The sequence below is a fragment of the Cryptomeria japonica genome, chromosome 10, assembly GCF_030272615.1.
Source record: "Cryptomeria japonica chromosome 10, Sugi_1.0, whole genome shotgun sequence".
Classification (NCBI taxonomy): domain Eukaryota; kingdom Viridiplantae; phylum Streptophyta; class Pinopsida; order Cupressales; family Cupressaceae; genus Cryptomeria; species Cryptomeria japonica.
In genome coordinates this window covers 840,933,699-840,958,183 of record NC_081414.1, presented here as the reverse complement: position 1 = coordinate 840,958,183, position 24,485 = coordinate 840,933,699, and the positions used below count along the sequence as shown (strand labels likewise).

General features: G+C 38.1%; 1 protein-coding gene across 1 annotated transcript in view; it reads left to right on the top strand.

Moving 5' to 3' along the window:
* LOC131053409 (uncharacterized) overlaps positions 1 to 23,560 on the top strand; it is a 56,835-nt gene extending 33,275 nt beyond the window's left edge. The window contains exons 2-5 of the mRNA XM_057988019.2: positions 17,728 to 17,894; positions 18,127 to 18,426; positions 22,618 to 22,881; positions 23,003 to 23,560. Coding sequence (XP_057844002.2) covers positions 17,728 to 17,894; positions 18,127 to 18,426; positions 22,618 to 22,881; positions 23,003 to 23,356 — 1,085 coding nt within the window. The 3' untranslated portion in view covers positions 23,357 to 23,560. The remainder of the gene's footprint in view (positions 1 to 17,727; positions 17,895 to 18,126; positions 18,427 to 22,617; positions 22,882 to 23,002) is intronic.
* Positions 23,561 to 24,485: the final 925 nt, after the last annotated feature.

Sequence of the window (24,485 nt, the reverse complement as noted above, 5' to 3'; positions counted from 1 at the left end):
TATTATGTATAAAACTTTAAAGAAATATTCAGAATTATAAAACTAAATACATTTAATAGTATGCTCCTTCATCATTGATCAATGTGTGACGAAAACACAATGATAGAAGGGGTGCTTTTAGGGTATTTAATTGCAAAAGAAGGTCAAAAATGTGTTTTTGTTATGTTTTGGCACTCAACACCTTTGGATACACCCAGGTTCGTACCTCGGTTAGTATGTGGTGAACCCAAACGCTTGGATACGTACCCAAGGCAAACCCAGGGTGAACCCCACACAAACCTGAACTCGGGTGAACTCGGTTTGAGTACATGGACCAAAACAGGCGAACCCAGTAACTTAGACAAAGACATAAGGGCCATTGCTTCTTAAGAAATGGTTAATAATCAGTTTGTAGCCACACAAGCTTAGGGAACCCTGTGTGTGCCTTTACAGCCCTATATAATATTGCACATGACAATTGACATAATTGTACTCAGCTCTAGTACACAAGCTTTAGAAGCATGGGTGCCCTATGCATAAGCTACCACATCATTGTGTGTCATTGTGCAAGTCACAATGTTGTTGTGTGCTGCCATGCATGTCTCAATAGATGTTTGTGCAACTTGCGGTGAACATTCCACAATCAATAGTCCTTCACACATGGGATTTTTAATAGGATTTATTCTTCAGTCGCCAAAATGGAATGCCAACCATCAGGTAAGTTCAACTGCCAAGTAGTGAGGGTCAAGTAGTTTCGGACTTGAACTGTTTAATCTTTTGGGCCTGTTTTTTAAACATATTTAATATGTATGCATTCAATCTTATGGAGGGAAAGTCAGATAATGAATTATTGAAGACAAATCAGTTTGATGTGTTTACTCCTCTTTGGACATAAAGATTCCAATGTTTAGTCATAGGGGATATCATTCCTAGCCAAAGGGATTCTTGTTCCTTGCCTTGCCATCTATAACATCCATCACACCCTATTCATTTTTGTCTGAATAGAAGTAGCACATATTTGCCTAAAGACTTCATCTATCAATGTGTATTGGACCATTATGTCTTTGTTCTTTTGTTCATAATTTATTAACCCATTTTTCACTAAGATTGAGTTTGTGCCTGTTGTGACCATTTCACACATCGCCCCATTAAAATGGGGACCCCCTCTTTTTTGCTTTTGTTTTGCCTGTTCTTCTCTCTGCTTTTAGGGTTTTGAGTAAGTGTGTGAGTCGTCTGGACTAGGGTTAAAGCCTTAGGGTTTCCTTTTGATATTTTCAAGCCGAAGTCCAGTCAAATTTTGAAAGATTATTAAGCATCCGCGTAGATTGCAATTTTGAAATAGGATGAGCTTGCCAGGAAGTCAAGTATGTCTCAGGATGAGTCCAGTCAAGATTTTGAGGGCAAATTCAAGATAGGTCTAAGTGATAGCATTTTAATGATTAGATTATGCATTTTGTCTGGGTGAATTTTGACCAAATTTTGGAAGTAAGGTAACCGATTCCTGGCCTTGGAGACGACCTAGCCCTGCATGATGAAGTGATCTGAAGACCTAGGTTTTGATATTTTAACTCCAAAAGGGCAAAATCGCTCCTGTCCCTCTCCCAAGGACCAGGGCGAAAATGATATTTTGTGCATCTTGGTTATTGACTTGTTTTATTTGCTTTTGCAGGGTCGCCAGGAGATACAATCGAGCGTGAATTGAAGGTTTTGAAGATTTTGAAGACTCAAAAATGACAAGTTTTGAAGTTTAAAGCCAAATCGCTCTTGTCCTTCACTGAAGGACCAGGGCGAAATGGCTCATCTAGATCATTTTGGGCCTCATTTGATCGAACAGACAGAATAAGGACGCAATGAAGGATGAAACGAGCATAAAGGAGTATCCAGACTTGGTCGTTGGCAATAAAAGATTGAACTTTTGGCCTAGCAAGACAAGATCGCTCCTGTCCCTCACCCAGGGACTAGAGCGGTTTTCTTCAAACACACCTTCTTGGACATTTTTTGGATTTGGGCTCTTGTTCATAGTTTGCAAAACGATGATATCTTTCCCAACAAAGGAGATTTGAGAAGAAAATTGTAAAGATTTGACCTTTAAGACAAAGATCGCTCCTGTCCCTCACTGAAGGACCGGAGCTTGATTTTCAAATTTGCACTGTCCTTGCAAGACCAAGACAATTTTATGATTGGAAGAGATCAAGAAGGGCACGTTTTGTCCATTGAATATAATTTGAGTAGTCGACAGGCAAAGAAATGTCCCAAGATGACAAAAGGCACTCCTGTCCCTTGCTGAAGGTCCAAGGCGATTTTCTAAAAAAAGTGCAATTTTTTTGCAAGGACGAAGCAAGCTTTGTGATTGAAACGAATGAAAGAAGGTATTTTAGCCCGTTGAAGATAGTTTGGAAGCCTAACAAAGGACGGATGAGCCTAGATTTGCAAAATCGCCCCTGTCCCTCACTGAAGGACCGGAGCTTGAATGCCTAAATTGCATTGTCCTCACGAGATTTAAGTGATTTCGCGATTTGAGGAAGACAAGGAAAGTATGTTTTGCTCGTTGAATATAACTTGAATGGACCATAATGAAGAAAATCAACCTAAGTAACTAAAGCGCTCCTGTCCCTCACCCAGGGACCAGAGCGATTTTCTCAAGGGACAAGTTTTTGGCAAAGGAAGAGCAAGTTTTACGTTTGGGATGAGTAAAGGAAGGCATAATCGCTCCATTGAAGATAATTTTGAAAGATTGCAAAACACAAGTGGACCCTATAATGGCCAAGGCGCTCTTGTCCCTCACCAAGGGACCAGGGCGAAAAATGTATTATCAAGTCTCCCTTTCAAGTTTGGTCGAATCCAGGCCAAGGCACATGATGGCGATAATATTTGGAATGCTTCAAAGAGGAACGAAGTTGCAAAGACCACGAAAACTTGATGAATTTGGCTTAGGCGCTCCTGTCCCTCTCCCAGGGACCAGAGCGAAATCTTCAAATTTGCCTTATTGCCTAACATTTTGGAGTGCTACTTTCGTTTGCAAGACTCAAGATGGAGTAAGGAACAACGTTTTACGCCTTGAAGATAATTTGATATTGATATGATTAAGGATTTGTGCCATGGACTAAAGATCGCTCCTGTCCTTCACTGGAGGACTAGGGCGATTTCTATAAAATCAATCATTCCTTTCCAAAACCACATCAAGGCGAGATTATGCAAAGTCAAAAATGTCCTTCAAAGAACGATGAACAAGGAATTAACCTCAAGAGTCGACAATTTTAAGCCCAAAAGCAAAAATCGCTCCTGTCCTTCATTGAAGGACCAGGGCGAATGTCCTTGGAAGAGCTCATTTGGTACTAGAGAAACGAGTTAGGCATGCATGGAACAAACGAAGAAAATCATTAATTGCCTTGCAACGTGAATTGGTGACTGGAAAAGACAAGGACCAAAGGCAAAAGGTGGATCGCTCCTGTCCCTCACCAAGGGACCAGGGCGAAAATGTTTTAAGATGCACTCCTTCCATAGATGGAATAAATCAAACTCAAGATTCCAAGCGAAAAGGCCATTTTGGACGTCCAGGATAAGACTTTGAACGTGAAAAGCGAAAAATACAAGGCTAAAATGCATGAGGCGCTCCTGTCCCTCACCCAGGGACCAGAGCAATATTATTGATGTCCCAAATATCTCCCATGCTTAGGCGCCAATATTTTTTAAATTGCATTAAATGCCAAAATTCGATAAAACTTTGAAATATTTTAATTTAAATTAGCATTTAATGAGTTCGCATAAGGCATTTAATAATTAATTTAGCCTTTTAAAAAAAAAAATCGAAATTTTAATTGCAAAGGGATTTAAATTAATTATTATTAAATTAAATGAAGGGAGTGCGCTTGGGGTTTTATTTTAATATTTTTATAAAGGTCAGCCTCCTCTTTTATTTAATTTTTATTTATTCTAGGCTTATTTTCCAAGTCGGCCTATGGCAATTGCGATGCATGAGCGCCTATATAAGGGAGGTATGTTATAGCATTTTAATCCATCATTCCATCATTGTTTAAATGCGATTTGGAGAAGCAATAGAAGGAGCGAAATCTCATCCAAGGAGAAGTGCGAATTTTGACCCAAGGAGGAGTGCGAATTTTGTTGGAGGTGGAGCGAGTTTTCCTCAAGGCGTTGAAGACCCAAAGGGTGGTGAAGTTGATGAAGGAGGCGCATTTGCTAGAGGACTTCGATCTTCATTTTGCCTAGCGAATTTCTTAATTTTTGCATCGTTTTTTAGAGCTAGTTCTCAAAGAGAGGTATGGCAAGATCTCCCTCGTTCAATTTTGAAATTTTGAATTTCCAATTGCATAGTCATATTTAGGAAATGATAATTCAAAGACTTATCATGAAGTTTCCTAAATTTTCAAAACTTCAATCCAGACTATATTTCTACGTCCCAAGGTATATTGCTCATTATGAAATGTTATGTAGGTGTCAAGATGGCGACCCCAAAGGCAGGAGCATCCACCAGTCGTCCGGCCCTTATGAAGGAAGATCAAAGGAATGAAGAAATGGAGACCAAGATCGTGTCAAAGTGGAGCAACATTGGAGATACCAACTTGGGAAACTTCAGTGTGAAGAAGTTTCGAGAGGTCCCTTATATTGGAAAGCCATCATCTGTTGCAAGGAGAATAATTGAAAGTGGCATTATCAAGGCAGCCGGCTTCCCTCCAGCAATCCAGTGCCATGAGCTGATGATCGAGTGTGCGCGCCATTACGACCCACAGTCAAGATCGATCGTGTCCAAGGAAGGAAACACTTTAGCTTATCTTTCAGAGGAGGCTATAAGTGAAGCTCTTCACCTACCAGAACATAAAGATATGATTTACAAAAGCTTGGAAGGAGCTAGATCCATGTACGAAGATGATCCAGACACTTGCTTGAGCATCATCAACAATAATTGGTTACTCAAAAGTCGTCCTCGCCTGAGCAAGATTCCCAACACACCACATAGGATCGACTTCCAGGAGGAGTACAAAGATTTGATAACCTTACTCAATCGAGTTACAGGGGCTCCTCAAGCTTTCTATTTTGAGAAATGGATGTTCTTCTTCATCCAAGTGATAGTTCAAGGAAAAGGAACAATTCATTGGGCTAGAATTATTAGCCATTGCTTGGACGTGTAGTTGAGAAGACTGAAGGCTACTAAATCCTTCCACATGAGCTCGTACATCATGTATGCCTTGATCAGGAGTTTTGAATATGCAGGACTACCTCACAGAGGAGTGATTGGAAGAGGACCTGGAGAGGTCAGAGTTTGTGATTCTTATGTTCATTTGCATCATCCACCAGGAAGTAATTACAAGTTAGTCAATGATACCTTCACGATGAACATCACCAGGACACTGCAAGGCGGGATTCACAATCGGATATCTCAGGAGGCACAAGAGCTTGTAAAGAGGTATGGTGCGTGGTTTATCCAATTCCATAAGTTTACATATATTAGAGTTCATGGGTGTCCTTCACCTCCATATATGTTGCCAAGATATCCGACAGACAGGATAGTATTACTTGAGGTAACTAGGCAGTTGGCAGCTTATGCGAAGGCATTCAGACACAGGCATGGAAATGGAATTCCTGTACCTATCATACTAGGAAATTCAGTTGAGGTATGTCCTAATGCTCCAGCTTTGGATGATGCAGAAAGAGAGTTGGCCTTATATTCATTTTCATTCTTTTCATTAAGGGAGAATTTTGATCCTTATGGGTATATAGAGGAGACAGTTGGTAGAAAGTACAAGCATGAATGTCAGGTAGAGGACTTTTGGATGAATCTCTTAGATGATTTAGAAGTGAAAAGAAAGATGCATTCCAGATTGCCTTTGGATTTCATCAGGAAACGCAAAGTTTACAGAGTGGCCGATCAAGCTCAGGACAGTGGCAGGCACCTCCAGTCATCCTATGATAGAGAGGACAAGGTAGTAAAGATAGATTGGAATGAACCTGAGGTTGTGGACTTAAAAGTTTTAATGGCTCCAATTTTGTCCTGTACTCGCAGATGGGTTGATGTGCAACATCAAAAGTTGAGAGAGCAAAATATATCTATGACTTTTACTTTGGAGGAAAGATCGACAGAAGGAGGAGCAAGCGCAAGTGAAGGCCATCCTCATCCTAGAAGCACAAGCGAAGGCAATCCTCACCCCAGAAGCGTAAGTGAAGGCAATCCTCATCCTAGAGGTGTGAAGAGGAAGGAAAGACCTGAGAAAAGAGAACCTTCCAAGAAGAAGCAAGAGGCCAATCGAGATCGCTCATTCGGCACATCTTCTCGACAAGAGAAGAGGACACTTGAAGTGGAGGAATCTATGGAATCAATGGTCCAGAATGATAAACATGAAGAAGGACAGGCATCTCAGCATTCATCAAGTCAATCTCCCCAGGTCAATGAGCTACATGAAGACAAGAATGATGATGAAGCGACATCTCCTCTCCGGCAAGAAGAGCCATTACCTAAAGAAATACAAGTTAGATAGACAAGGTCCGCCATTCCAGATTGGTTGAAGGAGAGACTAACAAGGGTGATTGTGATCGAAGACGAAGATAATGTGATTGATTTAGATAGCCTTGTCGGAAATCCTCAGGGAGTAACAGAAAGGAGGAAGGCTACCAAAATGTCCAAGATGATCAGAGATGAGACAGGGTCCAGGAAGTTGCAGATAGCTACACCGGCAGTGGACAAGTACGAAGGTGAAATCCTTGCAGAAGAATATGATGTAGAAACCGTTGAACTTGGTCCACTCACCACTGAGCAGGCAATGGATGAGGCAACTGATTCATTTGAGGCACTTAAAGATAAACTTAAGGAAGAAATGGAAAAGAGTAGAAAACTTGAGAGAGAGGTCGGTGCTTGGAGAGGCTACTTTAGCCATCTCAGTCAGCCTTTGGGACGTCAAGATCTAGTAGTATCTCCTGTGCAAGCACTTCCCCTTGAATCAGTTGGTGAGGCAGAGAGAGTTAAGAGCTTGGTCCAGCTTATGAGCTCTTGGATTGACAAATCCCATACAGTTGCCGTTGAGTTTGCAACAAGAATGATGCAAACCATTCATTGGGCTATCCAGGTCCTTGAGATCATCCACAACCTAATGATAACAGTAACCGCTTTTGCTCATACTAAAGATGTTATCATTCTTGTTCTTCAAGTAATCAGGCAAACACCAAGGAAGACCTTAGCACAAGAAAAAATAATGGATGGAGGAGCTCATAATTTACTCCAGTGGTCTACTTTACTCCATATGAAGGAAGTTCTTTTCGAAGACACCAGCGCCAAATGCAATCAAGTGGAGGAGGTCATCCATCCAATCCAGGACAAGGTGTTTGGGGTTTTATGTACTATTCTTGGCAGAAGAATCGAAGTTGAGACAGATGTGGATCTTCAAGAGTTGGAAGAAAGGGTCAAGGTCATCTTTTGCAAGAATGAGAATGTTATTACAGATGAGCAAAGAGATCAAATGTTTGCCACTATGCTCCTGATTGAGAAAATCAAGGAACTCGAACCTGAATGGGACGCAGCTCTTCTCAAGGCCTTTGATCAGATTATTCACTTGGAGGAACGAATGAGGAATCTTCCTGAGATTCCTATGGCTGAGATTGAAGGAATCGTGTCTAGATTCATTGCATATGCTAAAAAGGACCATTGGAAAGGGAATAAGGTTCTAGAAGAGAGGTTGTTATAGATGACATGGCACCTTAATTATCATTGGTCTATGTTTCCTAGATTTTTGTGCTGAATTAAATATTTGGCTATGCATTTAATATTGTTCAATAAAAAGAGAACTTTTGTAATAAAACCCTAATTAGGGTTTAGGTGTCAGAATCTCAGCCGTTGATCTTCTTTTGATCTGGGCCGTTCATTGTAATTGAGGATGCTATATATACCCTCATTCATTTTCATTTTGTAATTAGAAAATAGAGAGCAATAAGAAATAGTTAGAAGTTTAGAGCTTTTGGAGAGAAGAAAGTTGTTTTGTAGCAAGATTGAGTTTTGAAGAAAGAATTTCAAGCAATTGTTGTCTATTTTGGCTTTGAGATCAATAAAATATTGAAGTTATGGTGTTTTATTGCAATTCTTGTGGCTATCTTCATGGTTGTTTGTTTTCTTGAATCATTCTCAATCGAAGTAGTGTTTAAGTTTGAAGGACTAAGTGTTGGGCTTGATTTTGGTGAGATTCACGTTCCAAACCACTAGCTTCTTGCTGATTGTAGGAACGCCTTGTGTGGTCAACTGGAGAGATTTGAATTACTTAAACCTTCAATCGTCATTGAGCTTTGGATATGTGCCTTTGTGGTAGTGTCTATGATCCTTGATGAATTGAAAAATCATTTGTTACCTTAGAAGATCGCATCAATTTCAGTTGGGTTGTTATTTCATGGCAATATTGAAATTGGTAGAATCTTGCCAAGTCTAGCCTACATTGGGTCATTCTTAGAATTAGATTAGAATTTATCCCTTGCAAACTCTACCTTTTGATCTTTTTGAGAAACTTGTTAGTTTAGAGAAATCTTGTTCCTGCAGCTCGGATGACGTAAGGCCCCTTGATGAAACAGCATTCACAACGACCACTGGTGCTTATCCACACGTAGAGACCCTACATAAAAGAACATTGGAGTCACCCTGATTGATCCTTTTTTGCGACATCTTCAGCAATCAGAGGCTTTATTCAAGAGAGGATAAGGTACCCTTGGGTATTTTATTCTGTGTATGATTGTGTACAAAATACACGTCAACAGTGCCCTAGACTACCTGGAATTCAGATCAATATTCGCTTCTATGAATTTGCACCTATGACAAGGAATTGTACACTCTATGCCAAGTGCTCAAACAATGATGCCATTATCGTTGTTGCAGGGGAGGAAGAAATTTTGGATATTGATCACTAGCCACTTAAGTGAGTGAACTTCTGTTATAAGATTGAAGAATATTGACATTCAAAGCGGGTATCTTACGCTCAACAATTTCATTTGGCGAGAAAGTATAAGAGACTTGTCACCAGCAAGATGGTAGATCCTCTTAATTGTCATCCTTTTCAGGTTACTCGGTGTGCTACGCATAATGAGTTAAAATTTCTCTACTCCATTGATACTTAGTTTGGTTTAAGTGGTGTAATTTTACAGTATGTAGTAGTGGTGCTATTATTTTCTCTGTAAGGAAGTAAGTTTGCATAACGATCACTAGCATTTCAATGCTTGAATTCTCAGTCTAAGATTGAAGAACATCTACATATGAAGTGAGCATCTTACAGTCAACAATTTCCTTTGGTGAAAAAGTATAAGAGGGGCATCATCAACAAAGTGGGGGATTCTCTGAATCGTCATTCTTTTCAGGTATTTAGCAGTTTGGATACTTGGTGTGCTACCTATGCTGGGTTAAAAGCTTTCTACTACACTGATGCTTAGTTTGGTCCGATTGCTGAAACTTTATAGCTTGTAGCCTGAAGAACAGTTGATTGTATAAGTTAATCAATGGGATTTGATGGTACTTTTACTGACATTCTATGTAGAAGCAGGTTGCAGATTACATATGTTGGTGCTCTATCTGCAATCAGTCGAATCTTTCCAATTGAAAGCATGAATTATATCAATCTTTACCACTACCTTCTCAATCATGAGAATCCATTTCCATGGACTTATTAATGGAATGCTCAACATGTTTCCTGCTTGATTGCATCTTTGTGGTTGTCCGGGTTTTCCAAAATGGCTATCTTTATGCTGTGCTCTGAGATCACTGATGCTCCGCAAGTTGTAGACTTGGTCATCAAGCAAATCTTTAACACTTTCTGGCTGTGGCTAGTTTTTATCTGAGATCATGACCAACACTTCTTGAGTCACATTTGGTGATCATTGTGAAAGCTTCTTTGCTGTCAGTTGCACATCTCAATTTCTTTTCATCCACAGATTGGTAGTCATATCAAAATTGTTAATTACACTTTAGTCCATGCTCTTAGATTTTTTATCAAAAGAATATGCAATGGAATACTTATTTTCATCTCATTCATCATAGCTACAACCAAGCTACTCATGCTTTTAAAGGACATCCTCCTGTTGAAGTCCATTATGGCTGTCAACCTTTGGGACCTTATGAGATTGCTCCTCGAGCTACAGATGTGCCGGCAGCAGAATGACCAAGAGAATGCTTCTACTATTGTGCAACATTTGATTGGATTTCACTTATGAAGTCAAGACATTCTTCAGCAGACTCAATGCCAAATTCAAGGGCACTTCATTTTTTGATATTGAGTTTATCACAAGTTGAAGCTGATTGCATATGGATCTTACTTTGTTCTCCAAGCAATCACACCTAATGTCTTTTGACTTTGATTTCAAGCTCAGCTTGGCATACATGATGTCGTCAATGTGAGCAAAGTTCAAGTTGTATGAGCCATCTTATTTGGAGTTGGGTTTCTATCGGTAATCTGAATGCTACCATTCTCAAATATTAAGAACCAGTAGCAGAAGATACTTTGCTCGATGTTTGGACTAACTCCCATCACTTGGGCAATTGCTATACACTGTTGGCCATAAAGGGACTTGTTGTGACCACGTCACACATTGCCCCATCAAGATGGGGACCCCCCCTTTTTTTAGGTTTTGCCTCTCTAGGTTTAGTCTCTCTTTGCTCTCTCCTAGTGAGTGGAGTGGAATAGATCATTAAGTGTTGCAAAGAATTGATTAGTAGATGAAGGACTCAAGATTCAATAAGCTAAGCAAAGTTAGGCGAAAGAGATAAAGAAGAATCATCCATAAGGTCGCCTACCTTCCCCCAATTTGAGAGCAAAATTTTCATCAAAAATCGTCATTGGAGCAAAATTTGCTTAAATGCCTTGACCCCGTACCTTGCTCAGGTCCTAAGGCGAATGTTGAATTGATGTCCTTGGAGAGGACATAGAGCGGAATTTTTATCAAGACCTTGTCCCTCCGAAGGACAAAGAGCGAACTTCATATAGGTCTTGTCCTTGCCAAGGTCTTGGAGCACAAATCTCATTATAGGTCCTATCCTTCCAAAGGACGTGGAGCGAATTTCATGCCTTATTCCTTGTCCTTCCAAGGGTCCTAGAGCGAACTTCATACCTTGTCCTTGCTAAGGGTCCAGAGTGAACTTGAATATGTGTATCTTGGAGAAGTCTTAAAGCGAACTTTGTCTAGAATCATGAGTGTACCTTGCCAAGGTACAAGAGCGAACTTCATCATTTCAAGCTTACCTTAGAAAGGTCTTGGAGTGAATGGCATTATAGGTCCTGTCCTTCCCAAGGATAGAGAGCGAACTTCATATAGGTCTTGTCCTTGGAAAGAGCACAAAGTGAACTTTTGATTTAGGTCCCGTCCTTGCTAAGGATGTAGAGCGAATTTTTTTTTTAAGAGTCTTGTCCTTCCAAAGGACATGAAGCGAACTTTCAACTTGACCTTGTCCTTCCTAAGGATAGAGAGCGAAATTTTGATTTAGGTCTTGTCCTTGCTGAAGACAGAGCAAATTATCTACCTTGACCTTGTCCTTCCAAAGGACCTAGAGTGAACTGACTTGAAGATGGCGTACCTTCCAAAGGTCATGAAGCGAAATTTGATATAGGTCCTGGCCTTGCAAAGGACATAGAGCGAACTGATGACCTTGACTCTGTCCTTGCAAAGGACATAGAGCGAATTATGTGTGTATCTTGCAAAGGACCTAAAGCAAAATTCATCAAGACAAGCATTTTTGGCTCCTAAACTTATTCAAAATTCGAATTGGTAAAAGGAGAACTATAATGTGTCAAGTCGGCTAGCCTTAAGGAAAATAATTTGCTATTTTTGTTGCGTCAAAACAAATGTCTTTAGGGTAGACAGACACACCCATTCACCTTAGGCGCCTATAAAGGTAAGTTCGAAATCATCATTTCAACATCATCTCAAATCAAAACGTCTCTCTGGTTAGTAAGATTAAAAGCAGAGCAGCGAATTTAGTCATCAGCAATCAGCAAATTTCAAATTTAAGACAGCGAAGTACATTAAGGAAGGAGAATTCAATCATTAGCAAGGCGAATTTACCCAAAGAAGCAGCAACATCATTCTCACAAGGGCGAATTCTAACAGATTGGAAGGCAAAATTCATCATTTGAGCAGCAAAAGATTAAGGAGACAGCGAATCCTTGAGCGTTAGCAGTCACATCATTAATCGGATTTTGAGGTTTAAGTTCTGAAATCAGAAGTAAGTGCATCATTTAGACTGATATAAGGTCAGGAGCAGGTCTGATCTAGGATTGGTAATGATTTTGTTAAAACCAATTAGACCCTCTTAATGCATATAGTAATTGATTTCATATTTAGATGCAAGATTCAGTTCATACTCAAGTAGATAGGTTTTAATGCATTCATAATTCACCAAGACCCTAGCTTGAGCATCTCTCATAGGTGAATGATGGCAGGGCCCAAGGCAAGTGGATCTACCTCCCGACAGGCTCTCATCAAAGAGGACCGGAAGAGTGATGACTTGGAGACCAAGATTACGTCCCGGTGGAGCAACATTGGAGATACAAATCTTGGGAACTTCAATGTGAAGAAGTTTCGTGAGGCACCATACATTGGCAAACCATCACCTATAGCCAAGAGGATAATAGAGAGCGACCTCATCAAAGCAGCCGACTTCCCTCCTGCAGTTAGATGTCATGAACTAATGATTGAATGTGCCAAGCAGTATGATTCACACTCAAGGACAATTGTGGCCAAGGATGGAACCATTCTTGCCTACCTATTAGAAAAGGCCACAAGTGAAGCCTTCCACCTACTAGAACAGAGGGACATGATTTATAGAAGCTTAGAAGGAGCCAAATCGATTTATGAAGATGATCCTGATGCATGCCTATCAATCGTCAATAGGGATTGGTTGCAAAAGAGTAGACCTCGCCTAAACAAGATACCTAATGGGCCACACTGAATTGACTTCCAAGAGGAATTCAGGGATTCGATCACCTTGCTTGGTCGAGTTATAGGTGCTCCTCAAGCTTTTTGTTTTGATAAGTGGATGTTCTTTTTCATTCAAATAAGTATTCAAGGGAAAGGAATGATTAATTGGGCAAGAATCATTAGTAATTGCCTAGATGTACAATTGAGAAGGTTAATTCCTACCAAGTCATTCCACATGAGCTCATATGTCATATATTCCCTAGCAAGGAGTTATGAATATGTGGGGCTACCACACAGAGGTAGAGTTGGAAGAGGGCCCGAAGAGATAAGGGTTTGCGATTCTTATCAAATATTGCATCACCCACCTAAACAACACTATAGAACAATCAATAATACTTTCACAATGCACATCACCAGGACTCTATAAGGTGGGATCCATCAAAGATTGTCTCCGGAGGCACAAGCACTTGTCAAACAATATGGTGCGTGGTTCATTCACTTTCCAAAATTCACATATATAAGGGTCCAACGATGTCCTTCTCCTCCTTATATGTTGCCACGTTATCCCATAGACAGGATAGTACTTCTCGAGGTGGCAAGACAATTGTTAGCATGTACCAAGTCATTGAGGTACAAACATGGAGCTGTCATCACTAATTCTATTTCACTTGGGAATTCAATAGAAGTTTGTCCTTCCCTCCAAGTAGCTGAATATGTCGAGCCATAATTATCTCTCTATTTGTTTACACCATTTGCTGCGAGAGATAATTTTGATCCCTATGGTAATGTAAAAGAAATGGCTGGAAAAAAGCATAAGCATGTGTTTCAAGTAGAAGATTTTTGGATGAACGCACAAGATGACTTAGAGATAAAGAAGAAGATGCACTTCTGGCTGCCTCTTGATCTCATTAGGAAATGCAAAATCTATAGAGTGGCCGATCAAGCACAAGATAGTGGTAGATATATCCAATCTACCTATGAGATGGAGGATAAAGAAATAAAGATTGATTGGGATGAAAAGGAAGTCATAGATATGAGGGAATTAATGAATCAAGTTTTAACTTGCACGCGAAGATGGGTAGATATTCAATATTAGAAATTGAAGGATCAAGATGTGACAATGACATTCAATTTGGAGACAAGGACAAAAGAAGAAGAAAGGGCAAGTGTCAGTGAAAACACCTCTCATTCCAAAGGATCAAAAAGGAAGAATGAACAAGGAAAGAAAGAAGCATCCAAGAAGAAGCAAAAGACAAATTCCGATCAGCCTCCTAGCGCTTCTTCTAGACATGAGAAAGAAAATCAAGGCAAAGATCAAAGAATAGATGAAGGCATGATCCATGAAGTAGATGAATCAATAGAGTCTACAATACAAAATGACAAGAATGATAGGCAAGATAAAGGAAAAATGCCTCAAGAATCCTCAAATCCAGCCCTTCATATCCAAATTTGTGATGATGAAGAACATGGAGACGATAATGAAGTAACTTCCCCTCCTAGGAATGAACTATTGCCCGAAGAAGTGCAAGTAAAAGAAGGAAGATCTTCCATCCTCGAATGGCTCAAAGAGAGGCTTACCAAAGAGGTAATAGAGGAAGAAGAAGAACAAGCATTTGATTTAGAAAGTCTTCTAAATGGACCTCAAGAAGTCATTGAGAGAAAGAAAGCTCCAAAGATGTCTAAAATAATAAGAGATGGTGCAGGCTCTAGAAACATACAGATTGCCACTCCAGCGATAGATAAATATGAGGATGAGATTATGGTAGAGGAATATGATTTGGAGACATTTGACTTAGGTCCACTCACTTCTGAGCAAGCCATGGAGGAAGCAATCGACTCAGTGAAGGCGGTCAATGAGAAGCTAAAGGCTGAAATAGAGAAGAACAAAAGGTTAGAAAAGGAGGTGAATGCATGGAGGAACTATGTTCAACAATTTCAGCAACCATTGACACATCAAAGTCCGACAGCCACACCACCTCCTTTGCTTCCCATAGAGTCAGTTGATCATATTGAGAAAATGAGAAACCCAGCACAACTTCTAGAGGCATGGATCAGCAAATCCTTCACGATGGCCAATGAGTTTGTAAGAAATATGATGAAAATACTTGGTAGAGCCATTCGAGTTCTTGAGATAGTTCATAACCTCATGGTGATAGTTGATGCCTTCGCTCATACTAAGGACGTCACCATTCCAGTATTACAAGCAATAAGGAAAGCACCTAGACAGATACTGGCACAAGAAGGGGTAATTAGAAAATAATCAACTCCTAATCTGTTATAGTGGTCGATCTTGCTTCAAATGAAGAAACTCCTTTTTGAAGACATTAGTAACAGATGTAGTCAAGTTGAAGATACCGTCCATCCTATCCATGACAAGATAATTGAGGTGATGTGCATCATTCTTGACAAAAGTGAAGAAATTGAAACAGATGTGGACATTCAAGAATTGGAGGATAGGATAAACGTTATCTTTCAGGGAGAAGGTGGATCGATCACATAAAAACAGTTAGATCTTATGCATGCCACTATGTTCCTTATTGATAAGACAAAAGAACTTGAGCATGGATGAGAGATAACACTTCTTGCAGCCTTTGATGAAGTAATCCACCTAGAAGAACGTATGAAGAATCTACCTGAGATTCCAATTTCTAAAGTTGAAAGTATGACGTCCAGATTCATTGAATATGCCAGAAAGGAGAAGGAGAAAGGAAACAAAATTCTAGAAGAAAGTTTGTTATGATTCCACTTGGCATTTCATTTCCCTATTGGAGGATGCTTCCTCAATTTTCGTGTCGGCACATGTTGTCTCCTTATTGGTTGATTCATGATGATGATTATCTTGATAGGGTTTTCATTTGTATTGAACCCTAATTAGGGTTTAGGTGGCAAGATCTTGGCCCTTGATCTTCATTCGATCTTGGCCCTTCATTGTATTTGGGAGTCTTATATAAGCTCCACTCATCATTTGTAATGGTTAATAGCAATGTTAATGATGTTAGTAATAGCAATAGAGTAAAAGAGAGAGCAATAGTGTTAGAATATTGGCAAGAGAAAGACTTGAGGAATTGTTGTTGTTTGGTTATTGGATCAATGAAACATTGAAGTTATGGTGTTTTTGCTCAATCCTTGAAGCTTATTGCCTGGTTCTTTTGTCATCTCAAGTCAATCTTTTATGTTAGTTTTAGTGTTTAGATCAAATGATGGAATGTTGCACTTGATCTATTGTGAAACTCAGTATCCATACCACTAGCTTTCTTGCTGATTGTAAGCGAGCCTTGTGTGGTCAACTGGAACTCTTGAAATTGTTTAATTTCAATTATTGCTCAATCATTTATATGCATTCAACTAATGGTGTCTATGATTAGTAGTGATTTGAAAATATTCAAACATCCTTAGAAGATTGCACTAGTTCTAGTGGAGTTGTTCACGTATGGCGATGCTATAACTGGTTGAGTTTCACTTGTGTCATTTCTTCATTCATTCATTTTAGGATAGCTTAGAACTTCTCTAAACTCCTATCTTTTGCCATTTTTTGATAATCGTTTAGTAGTCTTAGGAAGGAATCCCATTACATACCATCTGCCAATCACTTCATGAAAATCCTTTCGAACCGTAAATGCCCCTTGATGAAACAGCAATCACAACGACCAACTATGCTTATCCACATGTAGTGACCCTACATTCATGAACCTTGGAGTTTTCTCACATGATCCTTAAGCTAATCTTCAGCATCCGAGAGATTTTATTCAAGAGAGGATAAGATACTTAGGTATTTTATTCTGTGTTTGCATGTGCCTAAAAAACACGTCAACAGGACCCTACAATGGTTTTAAGTGTCAGATTTTCCCAAGTTCACAAATCACATGTAGAAATTTGGGACAATTTCATGTAAGCAAGAAGAATCGATCAGGACATTTATAATGGTTAATAATTTAACTAATGACGTATATCATATGCACATGTAATTGGGTAGAAATAAACAAATAAATCAGAAAGCAGGTGGATAATTGAAATCATAAAGTGGATGGAACAGTTATAAAGGGTAGATAAAAATGAATCAATTGTAGGTGCAAATCTGAAACAGCAGGAAAGGATATATAGAGAGAGCTTGAAACATTAAATGCAAATTAAAGATTATTAGCCTACAGAAGCAGGTTTCTAATATCTAAATAGACACCCAGAAATAGTGAGAAAAATAATCAAATGAGAGTTAAAATTGGGTAATGCTACACATAATAGTAGCTGAAGGTTCACGTTGACATTTATCATGATGTATCCCATTCGGATATATGTAGGGAGTTGATTCTAAGCCCTAAATTTAGAAGAGATTGCTAACATAGCTCAAAAGGAAAATTTTGTGGAAAATATTAAAACAAATGAGTAGTAACAGTTTGTTTCAAATGTGAAGTACAAGGAAGATTGCTCTCAGTGAGAAATCTTGTATTAAATTAAACATATTATGTTCCAGACAAACACATATAGATCTAAGTAATTATTTGATGGGGAAGGATTTTGTTGAACTGTAGCTTCTATTGCCATGCTTTTCAATTATGGTCTTTTAATCTGGGTTGAGAAGATCTTCAGGGTTTGGTCCTCATTTTGATAGCCTGTTTGCTGTGAAGAATTTCATGGGAGAAAAATGTGGTTTTTGTTAGGTTGTATCCATTTGATGTTTTTGACATTTTGTTTCAAGAATTTAGTAAATAAGCCAGTTTGGTCTTTTGTTTCTGTGTTTTTGTTTTGAATGGTTGTATTGTAGAATAGGGAGCTTATTTTTTTCCCTTGAATGTTGCAAGTTAGATTAAACTGCAATTTGCCAAAATAGAGTAAAATGGATGAGGGGTGGAGAACATGTGGCAGAAGAGCTGTGGACGTTGAGGTTAGGTCTGAAGCTTCTTGGAGAGCGAGCAAAAGTGGGTTCTTTCTGGTGGCCATACATCAGTAACTTACCTCAAGCTTTTAATGTGCCCATTTTCTTTTCTAGAGAGGAAATAGGAAACTTGCAATACATTCCATTGATTCACCAGGTATGCTTGTATTGCTCATTTTAATGTTTTAGATGTGTCCCATCCATAATTCCTCTTTGAATTTTCCAATCTGAAATTTTTATTGGATGCATGATTTGTAGATAGTTTGCCTTGGAATCATCAATTTGATGTTCAGAAGTACTAGCATTATCTTGAGGGGAAGGAAATTCTATTTTGGCTTGTTTTCAGTTACATCTTTTTTTGACTTTTCTTAACAAATTTGCTTGTACAGGTAAATAAGAGATGTAAGCTTCTTTTGGGTTTTGAAGCAGTTGTAAAATCAGTTATTGAAAATTTGGTATCAGAGCAGCATCCTTTCGGTGGTCAAGATGTTGATGCAGCTGCTTTAGGTTGGGCCATGTCAGCAGTTTCTACCAGGGCATTTCGTTTGCATGGGCATGTAATGTCTGATGGTAAACGTGGCAGCACTCCAATGCTTTTACCTCTTATAGATATGTGCAACCATGATTTTCATGCCAATGCTCGAATTGTTCAGGAAGCTGATTCTGGCTCAGATAGGACTCTAGTTAAGGTGCATTTCTTATATTTTAAAGCTTTTTATTTATTCTGTAGAACATAAATATATGGATATTTATGAATCTCGGTACCAATGAGACGGAGATTTAGCTTCTATATAGCAATAACTTTAGATAACATTATATATATCAACCCTAGATACTGACTTTGGAAGTCCGAGTCACCCCTTAAATTCCCATATAAGATGTTGCTTTGGGTATTTGAACGTGGGCCTCCACAATGAGAACCTAATGATTTAACCAATTATCATTATTGTTTTTTTCAAACATACGTTTTTGCAATTCTAAACATGTCTGTCTGGCAGAAAAATGATGATTACCCTTGGGCCTTAACAAAATATTTCCACACAGCATTTTTCATTGTAGTTGAATTGGATTTGGGTAAGCACGAAATATACATTCAAGGACATTTGCTTACGGGAAACAGAATAAAATGTTTGAAATATTATTATTTTTCCCTCTAAACTTTTATTGTTTTATGGTAGGAGTTGCACTTGCATGATCTAAGTGCACCTTGGTGACGAGGGATATCAACAATATTTTGTTAAGCCACAAGCTGAAGACTGAAAGTAAACAGATAGCATGTTGTTCTTCTAGTGGGTCTCTCTCCCTGCCTAAACAGCCTTAACATGCTGGCTGCATAAGTTCCCAACTTGACATTGTAACATCCTTAATGATGTTTTTGCAAGTAATTTAAATCCAAACTTACCATATACTATATATGAACAAAAATAGAACAAAAGAATGCATTTGTAGCATTTATTGAATTTATTTTTGTGTAAAACACTGACATTGATAGCAACTAATCTTTTGGTGTCAGATGACTATAAAATTTACCTTCCAAATGAATAAAACTGAAATACTGCTTTCCTTTGAAACTAGAACTCATAGGATTGTTAACAATGTTATGTGAAAATCGAGTTATGCTCTTCAAGCTCAATAGTATCACTGTTTGTTGAGGGTCTTTCATCCTCCTATATGTGTTCTATTGCAAAATGATATTTGAGGTTGCCACTAAATAGTGCTGTTTATAGATAAAAATTTGGATACAATTTCCTGTAGATTACATTCAATTGTTCTGACTGTTAATTTTAGATCAGATTGCAGCAAATTAGATAATAGTAACAGATAACCAAATTAAGCACACAAAGAACACCAATATACCCTGGGAAAACCTCCCTCTTGGAGGTGGAAAACCCAGCAACTAATCTCAGATCTCTATTATGCAATAATCAGAGGTAATTACAACATGCTTCAACACTTGAAGCAATCAGCAAGCTAAGAACAGTATATATATATCTTCAAAATAGGGTGAATGTTCAAATATGAACTTATCTGCAACACATGATATTTGCTGTCACAAGGAAGGGTTGCAGACACTGAAATGAAGTTTGCTCAGCCTTCTATGATGAATTGCTGCCTTAGGATGATGTTCGCTGTCAGTAAGAACAGTTCGCTGCACATAGGGTGAAGTTCGCTGCCCTCAATTGTTGTTCGCTGTCCTTGTATTATGCTTTGCTGATCACAGAAGTAGTTTGCTGATGAATGCCGAATGTAGAAGATGTTCGTTGAGTGTATGGTGTGATTGAACAATGATTGAAGCTTTGTACTTATAGGTGACTTAGCTCTTTAATTTTCCCAAAGTTGGCTTGCAAGGAGAATATATATTTAATTACAGTTCGATGCATAAGATTGGCACCAAAACTGAAATGGCCCCACACTTTTCAAACAAGATATGATTATTGCATTGAGGCCAAGGGCCCATTAGTCATCCAAACGTGCTAGGTCAGCTCTAGAAGGGATCCGACCTAGCTACAACATTAACACTGACTGGCTTCAAATGAAACATAAACCATTGAACAATGGTAATTGGATTTTCTTAAAATACCAGCTGGTATGGCATTGTAGTTGCAATGGAGTCCAAAATAATTCTCATGTCAAGTCCACCACAAGAAACAGATCTGACTAATATTTTCAAATTGAGAATTATTTCTTTGATTTGAATATATGTTGGCTCCTTTATTGTTTTGTTTATAAAAGTTTGACGGATTATTTATGCCATTCAAATATTAACAAGCTAGTGAAATTGGAGTTACCATAGCTGGCATAATCAATTCCTTGAACGGCTTTGAACATGTATCAGGCCAAGCAAACCAGATGTATGAAATTCCAAGATAGAAACACAACTCATGCCACAATATAAATTCTAATAAATCAGGCTATACTATGTGTATTGTAATTATGTTTGCTATATGTGGACACCTGCAAAATGTGTCTTTTGGTCTTTGTGTATTGGTTATTGATACGGTAGCAGATCAAATTAATAATTTCAGGAGATTTCATAGAGGATAAATAAAATATAATTGTTCAATAATGTTTTTTTTTGGCATTGGGGTTTCCAACATCACCACCAAGATTCAGATCATGTTTGTGTATGATTGACTCGTTAACAATTTGGAGTAGCAAGAACTTCAAGGTCATATAGAATCAGATAAATTGCAACATCAAACAACAAATGGCAAGAGTAGAGCCAAAGATTTTTGGATGGCTGAAGATATGAAACGGAGGCAATAGTATTGATAGAAACAATAATATTACTTAGGATGTGTACATGCATTGAGTTTTATCAATCGATTTAAAATATAGTCATCTTAGTGATAATGGTATCTCCTTACTGTCTCTGTGTGCCATCTCTAGGTGATTGTGTTTTTCTGTTTGGATGACATGATGGTGATTATTAAATAGCAATATAATTAATATTTTCTTTCGTTGACATCTATTTTGATATTTTTGTAATGGTGAAATTTGCATACCCATGCCAGTTCCCATATAGTTTTGTGCCTTTTGAGGAGAGTACTTTGATGCACTGACATATTGACAAGAGGCATAATTTTCTGCGAAGTTGGGCCCCTTTAACTATGTCATCTGCCTATTCATTACACATTCCTATACACTTAGCCCCCCAATCTCATCCATATGATCATACAACCCAATAAATTCACTTATTCACCTTATACAGACTTTATTATTCTTATACATACACACATTCCTAGGTGCACATTATCCACCTTGACTCACTGTTTTCTTGGTTCCAGGTCAAGTTTACAGCTGTGGGGTCAACCCTAGACCCTTGGATTTGACCCTATAAAATTCAAAATTCAAAATTCAAATTTCAGGGAACTCTCGCCAATAATTTCCCTCCAACGGCTGTCTAAACTCATTTACAAAATTTATTGTGATGCCCTTGTATTTAAATGCATCTGATTTATTCGTTTTATACATCCATGACTTTGAGAGCTATATTCACTTATCGTCCACATTTCACACTACAATTGGTGCAATAAAAGGAATCTAGATCTGCTCAAGCATTCCTAGGAGCATATTCATGTTTCAAGAATGTTATCTTTGATTGTTCATAGTTCATAGTTCATACACATTCCTTTGGGTTGACCTAGAACATGTCTGCTTGTGACATAATGGCAGCCTTACCAAGGTATTTCTAAATATTGTCAGCCCTAAGATACCAGTAAAGGAAGAAGAAGAAGATGTGAATCAGGTGAAGTAAAGAAAATAATTGTAGTGTCTGCTAGATCGAGTCCCCAGGGGTGAAGGACATTTCTGTGATTTGAATTAATCTTGATCCTCAGACTCGATCATGCCCAGTGAAAACTGACTATTCTGATTCTGAGGTAGAACAAAGACATAAATACCTTGTTTCAGATTGTGAAGCATATCAGATTCAGAGTTACATCAGACTGTGTGCATTCTTTGGTCATAGAGCTAAGTAGTTTTGCCTCGTCATTCAAAGGAATATAATGCCTGCCAACCTAATTGTATCCTCATCTATATTTCGTTATTACTTTCCCGTTTCAAAACAATGTTGCAAATTTCCTCGGACAAATTCGGTATGTGTTTTGATACCAATTTAATTATTTAAAATTTATAAATTTATAAAAAGTATCTTCATCCAAGGACATTGGAAGCTATAATAATAAGATACATTCTGACAATTGATAGCTAAGATTCATCTACTTCAAATTACAAATGAATTTTTAATGCATGCATTGTAAGGTGTTATCATTATGATGAGGTGAACTATTTTTTTGAATTTTTATGGCTAGGTTTGTTTATGAAGTTTTGTGGTTGGCATGTAGAATTTTACAATATAGGCGTTTTTTGCCGTGCAGGTTGTTGCAGAAGAGAAAATTGAAGAAGGCGAATCAATATTATTAAACTACGGTTCATTGACCAATGACCTACTTTTGTTAGATTATGGATTTATAGTCCCTGAAAATCAACATGATTATGTAGAGCTAAAATACGATGAACTTCTTTTGGATGCTGCTGCTATCACTGCTGGTGTCCAGTGTACTGCTTTTGCATCTCCTGCTCCATGGCAGCAGGAATTTCTTTCTCAATTAAACTTTCATGGCGATAACAGCAATTCCAGGGTTTGTTTTTCATCTCTATGTTTTGTTAGCATAAGCTGCTTAAATTTATTGGTCTGCCATAATTTATATGGTAAGAGAATGTATGTGAATGTTCAAACTAATGTTTGATAATATTTGATAGGTAATCTTGGGAGGTCCGGAGATGGTTGATGGTCGGTTGGTAGCCGCTCTTAGAATATTGTTTGCGGAAGATTCTGAGTCTATTAAGAAGCATGGTCTGAATACTCTTCAATCGTTGACTGTTGAAGCTCCTCTGGGTGTGCCCAATGAGAGTAATGTTCTACGCACCATTGTTGCATTATGTGTCATTGCTCTGGGACATTTCCCAACCCAAATATTGGAAGATGAGACGATTTTAAGGAAAGAAGGGAATTCTGAAGCTCTGAAATTGGCAATTGCATTTCGTTTAAGTAAGAAAGAATTGCTTATCAAAGTCATGAAGACTTTGACTCAAAAAGTGAAGAGTTTAAGATGAAGAGAAAACACTATGCATAGATGAATTGATCGGGCAGTATTTGTGCGCCAAAGATGCATATCTTTGTTTTATCTAATATTGAGGTCACATTTTTTTAATCAAACGAACACACTTTTTTATTAAAGAAAGCATGCTGATACAATTTGTGATTAGCTGATAGATATTGAAATCTTTTACTTATTGTCAGAATGCCCTATTATGTTACTTTCTTCCAAATTTATGATATGAAGGTTTGTGGTCTGACATTTATTGACTCTGTTAATCCTCTCAATTTACCTTTTAATAATGTTTACTATTGTTGATGATAAAATATACCAAAGTTATTAAGCACCTGCCATTAGTGAATACCAGATCTTTTTGGAGAAATTTCCTGCATTTGTGTTTCAACCCAATTTACTCTTTTGTACATAGATCTGGAATCATTAATCAAGAATGTCAACTTGTAGAATTTTGGCAATTAACTCTTCCGTACAAAGATCTGGAATCATCAATCAAGATTGCATATCAACTTCTAGAATTTTGTCAATTATTGTTATTCGATATCTATAGCACAGGTATTAATCTTTCTATTAAAATGTAGAACAATTCTCATTCATGAGTAGTGATGACCTTTGTCAGGCTTGCTAGAAACATATCTCCTCTTGTCTATATGAATGCCCTCGCTGAGAAACGTTTGTGACAGGATATGGGTGTATTTGGTGATAGGTCAGTCTTGGGTGGGCAGAACTGTGGGAGAGGCAGTTCAGTAAATGCCTGGGAGTGGGAGATGATGAATATACTGTAATTAATGGAAGTCTGACCATCCGTTTCATCTTAAAATCGGTAAAGGCCTCCCACATGACCACAAAATAACCTTGTGGTATACACCACTTTGTTGGTTAAGAGGGTTGTTAATCAGTTGATGTGACTATAATATCAAATTTGAATGGCTTAGAGTTATGCTGGTTTTTTAGAGGGCTAAATTTACTACTAAAGAATCGATATATTCAATATGTGAGAGTATTGACTACATTCACGTTAAATGTTTCTGTAACTGGTAAAATTTGTATATTGATTGACTTAGTCTCATTTCCTCTTTCCACCCACGCCTTCCTATCTCCTCGTTTGTAGGAAAAAATTTACAACAATT